General features: G+C 35.4%; 1 protein-coding gene across 1 annotated transcript; it reads left to right on the forward strand.

Moving 5' to 3' along the window:
* The first annotated feature begins 6,765 nt into the window (after positions 1-6,765).
* Positions 6,766-9,204, forward strand: LOC123318903 (m7GpppN-mRNA hydrolase). The gene has a single exon (XM_044905683.1). The coding sequence runs from the start codon at positions 6,989-6,991 to the stop codon at positions 7,976-7,978; it is 990 nt and encodes a 329-aa protein (XP_044761618.1). The 5' UTR covers positions 6,766-6,988; the 3' UTR covers positions 7,979-9,204.
* Positions 9,205-9,511: the final 307 nt, after the last annotated feature.

Consider the following 9,511-nt stretch of genomic DNA (forward strand, 5'->3'; position numbering starts at 1 on the left):
CTGACCACAGAATAACAATACTCATTGGTACTGACTTTGCCGAGAATAGGAACTTCTTTATCTGCGCTTTTATTATTACAAATAAGAACAGCTTCTATCCTTCTTTAAGGCAGGCCCGGATCTAGGCGGGGGGACAAGCGGGGCGCTTGCCCCGGGCGTCAGCTTAAGGGGGCGCCAAAATCAACCAGAGTTTAATTTTTTTTTTTAGTTTCTCGGAAAAAATTAATTTCCTAGTGCTAAAATCGAAACTGTAGAATGGAAACATGATAAACCATCACTATGCCAAAAATCTTCGAAATCAATGAGGGATCAATTAACTGTATATGTATTATTCAGTCATCTAGGAATGACCGCCACACTTGGGTGAAAAAGGTTAAAAGATAGGATATGTCTACAATGTGTCGCAAGCATAGAGCCAGTAATTTCTTTGCCTGGGGAAATACCGACTCATCCCCATTTCATCTGGAGCTAAGGGCCAAAATTTCCGATTTTTGATGGACCATAACTTAAAAACTAACTCTTTCAGCAAAATTCTGTTCGCATATTCGTAATCTTCGCCCTCGATTTAGTAAATACACCAATATTGGTGGAAATCGCAGAGATCGAAAATTTTTAAAATTTTCCATACTGTATGGATTTTTTGAAAAATATTTTTGGTCTCCGATCAAAACCAAATTCGTACTGTACACTAATACGAGGGCGTAGAACACGAATATGCAAACAGATATTTTTTTAAAATTAAGTTTTCAAGTTATGGTCGATGGAAAATCGGAAATTTTGGACCTTCGCGGAAAAATTTATAAAATCTAAACTGTTAGCGGTAGATGAATGAAGTGTGGTTTTTTCTATTTGCGAAGAACCAATCTATCACAAAAAAATCAGCATATGACTAGTGCTTTTTTTCTGGCTGCTACACCTCTTCAAAGTTAACCAATTTCTTCGAAATTTTGCACTAAAAGTGATTTTTTTCTCAAAATACTGATGATACTACAAAAAATAAAATTGCATATTCGTGATCTACGATCTGGAATTAATAAGTAAAATGACTCTGGTCGATATATGTCGCTGAAAAAATTAATTTTCGTTCGGAATAATTTCGTTCGTAAAGCGCGGGTAAAAATGATGGGTGAGCGAGGGTTGCAAACGACATTCTTGTAAAAACAAACTTTTTTATTTTTCGAACGATTTCAAACCGAGTCATTTTTTCCACTAATTCGTGGTCGAAGATTACGACTAAGCAATTAGATTTTTCCTAAGATGAGATGGGAAGAAAATAACTTTTAATGGAACAATGGGAATAAAATAAGAGTGATTTTTTTCCTAAAGTACTCATTTTAGGAAAAATCTAATTGCATATTCGTAATCAACGACCTCGAATTAGTGAAAAAAATAACTCAGGTTGAAATCGCAATGACGAATATAGCAATTATGATTTCCTAAGAACCTTAGAGGGGGGGGGTGCCATCATGAATTTTTGCCCCGATCAGAAAAAATCTTAGATCCGGGCCTGCTTTAAGGTATATCTCTCGCTATCTTTCTCTCTTTAATTTCTAAATTTTATCAATTACACACGTCTCCCATTGAAATTCCAAGAAATATGACTATACACAATCTTTTATTTATTTATTTATTTATTTATTTATTTAACATAAACAGGAATCCTAACAGGAAAACCCAATAACAAGGATTCACCAAAATACAAGAAAACAAACACCTACAATAATGATCGTGAACTTATATTACAAGAATAATAATAATAAGGGAGGAAAAGTTTAAAAATATCTTCTTTTTCTAATAATTTCTACACGTATAAGCACACAGTCTTCTCCTAAAAACAGCTTGTGAAGAGTTGAATATGTCAATGAAAGAGATATGCCAGTTATAAAATCGTGTAATTCTCAGAAAAGTGGAATTGTAATACAATGATGTGCGGGCTCTCGGGATATAAAAAAGATCTCTATGGCGACCAGTAAAAACACGAGTATTGAAATAAATTTCACGAACAATGGGAAAATCGAAATGATTATTCATTACTCGAAATAAAAACATTTGATCGAGAATAACTCTTCTTTGCTCTAGGGTAATAATTTTGTACATTTTCAATCTCGTCTCATATGGACAAGCAACCTGCCTGTTACCGAATCTGTAATATAGAGTTTTTGTGAACTTCTTCTGAATTCTTTCAATTCTGTTGATATATTTGTGATAAAAAGGGTTCCATATTGGGGTTGCATACTCGACTATACTGCGGACTAGAGAAAAGTACAGAACCTTCATGGTTTCTTCATTCTTGAAATTCCGTGTAATTCTCAGAACAAAACCGAGCATTCTGAAGCCTCTAGAAACAACATTATCAATATGATGTTCAAATGACAACTTCGAATCCAGAAATATTCCCAGGTCTTTAACAACTGTCACCTCCTCTACAATCAAACCAGACAGGCACAGAGGTGCACTCACAATGTTCAAGTTCTTGGTGAAAGTTATATGTTTACACTTACTAACATTCAGGGACAGGTAAAGCGAAGAACAGAACTCGCAAAATCTGTTAAGATCATCCTGAAACCTCTGAACGTCCTCCAAGCTTTTCACAGCTAGGTACATTTTAATGTCATCAGCGTAAAGCTCAAAATTCACATAAACAAGATACCGGCAGACATCATTGATATACAAGCTGAAGAGAAGTGGTCCCAAATGAGACCCCTGGGGTACTCCCGATTCAACATTGTAAAGAGACGAGCAAGCATCACCCATAACAACATACTGAGACCTTTCACACAGGTATGACTCAATCCAACTTAACAAATCTGGTCCCACACCATAATCTAAGAGAACCTGCAGAAGTGTTGCATGATGTACTTTGTCGAAAGCCTTGGACAAATCCGTGTAAACAGCGTCTACCTGGACACCCCGATCCATATTTTCGGATATGTAATTGATGTATGGCGACAGATTAGTGAGAACCGATCTGCCTCTGAAAAAACCATGCTGTCTGATGCTAATTTTCGATTTCAGTGAAAGAAATAGGTAGTCAGTTACAATAGATTCGAGCAACTTACCAAAGTGGTTCAAAATGGAAACGGGTCGATAGTTGGACAACAAATTAATTTTTCCACTTTTATGAATAGGGGTAATTTTAGCAGTTTTCCACAATTTCGGAAACATACCGGAACGCAGAGATTGGTTGAAAATAATATGAAGAGGATAGACAAGTGAAGCGGCACACGACTTGATAAATATTGAAGGTATCAAATCTGGACCTGATCCTTTGTTTGTTTTCAATTCCTTCATCTTATTCATTATTTCATCAGAACTAATGTGATCAAGGTGTACATGTGTGGAGTCCCGCACATTGTCAACATTGGATTTTCTGATAACGGGTCTGAGGGGATCCTCGAAAACATCTGCGAAGAATTTACCAAACGCATTTGCAACATTCTGATTACCACTATATTCAACATTTTCATGAGTCACCGATGTGGGTACAGTGAATCCCTTGTTATTTTCCGAAACATAAGACCAGAAATTCTTCGGATTCTCAACAATATTATCTTCTACACGTGAAATATGAGCTGTATAGTCTGTCTGAATGGATTTTTTACACTGTTTACGTAAAAGAGAGAACTTGTTATAATATTCCGCAGTTTTGAACTTTTTGAATTTACGATGAGCATTGGCCTTCTCTTTAACATATTTAATAGTACGATTCGAGAACCAAGATGGAAATTTAGACTTATCATTTACAACTCTAACTGGAATAAATCTTTCAATTAGATCATTGAGAACATTATAAAAAACTTCGACATTTACATCAACATTGTCGCTACTTAACAATATATCCCAATCGATCAGTGACAACTCCTCGTTGATAGTACGGTAATCCGCGTTGAAAAACTTGAAAATGGATCTTGACTTCCCGCCATCCACCATTCCACCGGGAAGTTCCACCAACACATCCAGGGCAGGATGATGCAAATCCTCAACAACAAAGGGAGACAATGAACGTTTCGTGATCACGGTCGAACTGGAAGACAACACTAAGTCCAGTATTTTACCATTACGATTGCGTTGGTAGTTGAATTGACCCAGTGAGTTATATGACGTGAAATCTCTAAATTCTGTGTAGGAATCACCTTGTACCATATCACACAGGACATCTCCATTCGTTCCCACAATCCAGGAGAAACGAGGCAGATTGAAATCTCCCAGAAGAAGGAAATGATCATCGCAGTTCTCGTCCATCAGGGCTGTAACAGCATTAAAGTACGACAAGTAATCGCCGGAAGATGTACCCGGCGGTATGTAACACACACCAACGAATAGATTTTTCGTTCCACTCAAATTTATTTTGATCCACAAGTCCTCGATTAGTGTTGAATGAAGACAATTTGACACAGCAACACTCTGCAGTCTCTTCGCGACACCGATGAAAACACCACCTCCCTCTCTCTTACTGCTAGCTGTATCGGATCTGTCTCTGCGGTAGACATTATAATTACTGCAAATAAATTCGGAATTGTCTATCGTAGGTTTCAACCATGATTCTGTAACGCATATTAATTCAGCAGAGCAATTCCAGGAAGACAACAAAAATTCAGTTGTCTTGGTCCTGAGACCTCGACAGTTCTGGTAATAAACACTGAAAGAGACCGCCATGGCGAAAAACTACAACAAAGAAAAACGAATGTACACTACTGAGGCAACTTCGCCAAATCTTTTTCTGAGGTAACACGCAATATTTTGGAGGTTTCGTCCCTTCTCAACAAAACTCTTCCATCTTGGACCCAGCAGAATTTGAACTTATTGTCCTTGGCAAATTTCCTTGTAGTATTAAACAAACTTCTGCTATCCTTCGAAAGACTTTCATTAACGTAAATAGTAGTCTCGACGCCTTCAAAACCAATGTCGCTCGACCTAATGGTATCTTTTTTACCCTTGTAGGCTCGCAGGAAATTGTCCCGGTATGACTTGCTCTTGAAGTCAATCACAATGGGTCTGTTATTATCTTTCCTCGGCATGAAATGAATTCGGTGACAACCCTCAACAAAATCTTTTATATTGGAAATATTAAGTCTCAGTGCAATCCTCTCAACAATACTTGATACATTCTCATTCTTCCTCTCGGGAACCCCGACAATATCTAAGGACCTCGCCTTCAACTGTTGCTGCAAAATATTGACCTCTTGATGAAGCCTCATGTTTTCCCTCTCCAAAGTTCCAAGACGAACATCCATCCCATCCAGCCTGTCATTTATCTTCTCGAAGGTTACCAATTTAGACTCGAAGTCATCAATTTTTTGTCCAAAATAGTTGAGAGACCTAATGAACTCGGATTGCTGACTGGTTATAGAAGCTAGGTCCGATACAATTTTATCAAGCTTCCCTCCGATATTAACATAGCTAGAAGTGGCCGATCCAGAAGAGCACTCGCTGCAAACCCATTTAATTCCTCCGGCATCTCCAAAATTCTTCAAAACATTGGACTGCACTCCGAGGCAAGACAAATGTATCTCGTTATTACAAGAAAAACATCGCACAGCCGGCTTGTTTCTGCTACCGGGTGTACGACATGACACACAGTTGACCGGCATGTTTTATCAATCCGTGACAAACGAAATGTTAATTAATCAAGGAAAACCACTCAGTCTCTCAATAAAAATCAAAAAATCCAACTATATCGGATAGTACAGGCAATAAGGATTACGATGATATAGATTTTCAAAATTAATACGGGAAAAAACAACCAAAAATACTCGAAAACTCTCGGAGTGCACGAAGAGATGTATTTCTCATCTGTTCACGAACACGATATTTTTCAGCACATAATAAAAATTGTCACTATGAACGAGAACAATTAAGTAATGTAGTCTTTCTAAGAAATGGTACACATATTTTTTTTTCGGCATGTTTTCTTAGATTATTATACTATTTTAGAATCCTGGTTGGTTGTGTAAATTTTCAAAAAACTTGCCACCATAGTGTCCATAAATTTTTTCACAAAACAATGAGTGAAAGTGGGCTGAAAGTAAAAATCTTTCGAAATTTTATGGAAAAAACATATTTTGATTATTTTTTGTGTGAAAACTATGAGTATTCTGGGAGTTTTAGGAGTTGTGGTGGGCAGCAGTACTACTTAAGTTGCCGATACAAAAAAATAACAAAAATTTTCGAAAAAGTTTAGCCGTGGTAACTTAAAATATTATGAAGGGTGTTAATTTTTGAAGAATTTCATGACTTATTTTGTAATTAAATAAATAATTGAGCTGGATTTTTTTTCCTATTTTTCCTAAACTCCACCCTACGGCGCCGGTTTATCGTTGAATTTTGGGCGTTTCAGATGTTGGCATGATGACGTCAGAAAAATTGTCCAATGTACGGAGTATAGGGGGAACAGACTATGGAGGTACTACCCTCCATAGAACAGACCTACCCTCGTACCCTCAGAGGTTGTCTCTCTCTGCCTACCCTCCATCCATAGTATGGAGATAGTGACTGAGTCATCCTGTTGGTCTATAATTTCTGCAACGATGCAACCAGTAACGGTTTTGTGGGTTGCAGATCAAGCACCCAACAAGAGAGCCCTAGATTTTGTTGATTTGAAGTTGAATTGTTCTTGGAATGAATATACTCAAACTCAATATTGAATAAATATAAAAAATTTGGAATCAAGTGGTTTAAATATAAAGACTTGATTCGAGATAGTTTTTTTATGTTTTTTTTTTCTTACCTTGGTCAATCTACCTATCGAACGAAAACAGAAGGTTGGCAAAACTGCTGAAATGTCAGGTTTTCTGTTATTAATTAAATACGACGTAATAAACTAGTTGCGAAGGGTAAAATGAACATTGTAAACGAAATAAAGTGTTTGTTATGTGTTTTTGGTTCTTGTAATTCTTTGTATTACAACAGTCTCAGATCGAACTGAACATAACAAGAGTGAATATCGTTTTCTAAAAGTTCCAACTGTTAACCATTGTGTTTCATAATCATGGAGGAAGCGAAAAAAGTAGAACATTCCATACCAACGGAGATTCTGGATGACCTTCTCACTAGATTTCTCATTAATGTCCCAGAATCAGCGAAGAAAGACTATGTACGAATATGTTTTCAGATTGAAAACGCACATTGGTATTATCTGGATTTTTATGTTAGTAACGACAGTAATTTAAAGTCTTGTACTATTTATGAATTCGCAACACACGTCTTTCAACATAGCCCGTTTCTGCAGAAGGAACTTTATAGACTACCTGAAATCATGGCCGAATGGAAGCAGTACAAGCAAACTGTTCCTACTTACGGAGCCATATTATTATCTGAAGGACTCTCTCATGTCTTATTAGTGAAAAGTTATTGGACCAAAACGTCTTGGGGTTTTCCAAAAGGAAAAGTAAATGAGGAAGAATCCCCTGTACACTGTGCCATCCGAGAAGTACTTGAAGAAACAGGGTTTGACATTACATCTTATGTAGATCCAGAAGATTGGGTCGAAGCAATTATCAATGAGCAATTAGTTAGACTGTATATTATTAAGAATATACCTATGTCTACTAAGTTTCAACCAAAGACGCGATGTGAAATAAAGTCGGTTGGTTGGTTTTCCATAGCTGATTTACCCACCAACAGAAAGGACCTCACGCCAAAATTAAAATTAGGTGTTAATCCTAATGCATTCTACTTGATCCTTCCTTTTGTAAAAAAGTTGAAGCAATTGTCTAATTGTGCTACTTCGAACAAGAGAAGTCGAAAGAAGTCTAACAGTCTAAGCGATTGTGAAAACTCTGTGTCTAAACATAAAAGCAGACCTAATGTAAAAACTGAAGAAGAGAAAGGTAAGATCAACAAGAAAACTGAAAGAAAAAACGTCACAAAAAGGGAACTGTTTCCTAACATGATGGACCAGTTACCGGAATTGAATGGGGCCTCCTGCTGGGTCAACTTTAAGTTTGACCAAACTGCGATTATTGAATGTATTCCATAAGGGATAATCGATGTAGGGTTCAGTTTTGAATGAACACTTTGAAATTCAAAATTTTAATATTTCTTATTTCTTTTGACTATTTTTATCTTTTCAATAGAATATCCTCATTCTAGCCTTTTCAATTAGTTTTTCTTTTTGAGTATTTAACTTGACCTCACAAAATCTAAAAAGTTGAATATAAAATTCAGCAACAAAAATAAATTTTTTTTCGTAAATACCATATAAATATCTATTGAGAAAGCTACAAACTTTGAAAAATCCTTTTGATGATGTTTTTGCTGCAATAACATTGTTTATCTAATAACTTGCTATTTCATTCTTAGTTCTTCAAGTTGCAGTAAATCAATAAAAAAATTCGAAATGAATATAAAATCGATCAGCCAATCAAAATGCAATCTTTTTCTCAACTAGCCCGCAACTCAAAATGTCATATTTTCTGTACCTTCGAGATTTTTTAATATTTCAGTTTTCCTTCCATACAGGCTCGAAGTTAACACAGGTTTGATGAATATCAAACAAGAATTTTTTTTTTTTTATTTAGAATCGCTTTTTCTGTTATTTTACGTATTATGGATGTGACTGATGAAGAAAGCTTTAATTGCTAACAATTTTAAATATATCTTCAGGAAGTTATTTGTTAAAAATTCCTGAAGAGAATAAGAATTCTAAAAAAATTATATGTTAACTTCTTATTGGAACTTGAATAATTCAAAATGAGTTTGAGTTCAAATCTAAAGGATTCTAAAGAGTTTGTTTCAACACGAGAGGAAGTACATTAAATTAAATGTAGTGTGGTGAATTATTCAAATAAACTTCCAATTTTCATTGTTTTCACTTGAATTATGCTCATTTTGAATATTTTTCAAAATTCACTGTAAATTCTTGTTGATGAATGTTTGTCTCCAATAAGAAATTGATGTGTTTGAAGCTTGTATCCCAGTTGTTTATAATGAGCAAATATTTTTTAAGAAAATTATTTTTATAATTGATTTTTAATGTTTTATCTGGAATACTAGTCATTTAATTCTTGTATGTTTGTAAAATTTATTCAACAAAGACGTAAGTGGCATATCTTAACCTTATTTTGTAAAAGTAAAAATTATTGATTTCGATGTTCAGTATTATTATGAAAATGTCAATTGTAATTGTATATCATGCAAAAAAAAATTACTTTGAAGGAACTATCAATTTGTTATGGACGTAATTAAAAATTCTATCAGATTGGATCAATTGATTTTTTATTTCTTCTGCTCAGAAATTATATATTATTTCTTAATTCCTTCTCCAACAGTCAATTTGATTTAGTTGCTCACGAAAGTTCTTAGCAGTGTGTAAAAGCCTTCATACCAACAACAACGCTAGAATACAGCATAATGGTTCTACAACCGACCATTTCTCAACCAACTCTGGAATGAAACAAGGCTGCGTGTTTGCGACTTTACTGTTCAATATTTTCGCCATAGCTGTATCGATAATTTCTGGCATGAGTATGCCCGTAAGAGGTGTTGGGATAAGATTCAGATTTGATGTAGG

The sequence above is a fragment of the Coccinella septempunctata genome, chromosome 8 (genome assembly GCF_907165205.1).
Source record: "Coccinella septempunctata chromosome 8, icCocSept1.1, whole genome shotgun sequence".
In the NCBI taxonomy this organism is placed as follows: Eukaryota; Metazoa; Arthropoda; class Insecta; order Coleoptera; family Coccinellidae; genus Coccinella; species Coccinella septempunctata.

What these genes read in the sequence shown, in the direction of transcription:
- LOC123318903 (XM_044905683.1), top strand. Translation starts at nt 6,989, where the DNA reads ATGGAGGAAGCGAAAAAAGTAGAACATTCCATACCAACGGAGATTCTG.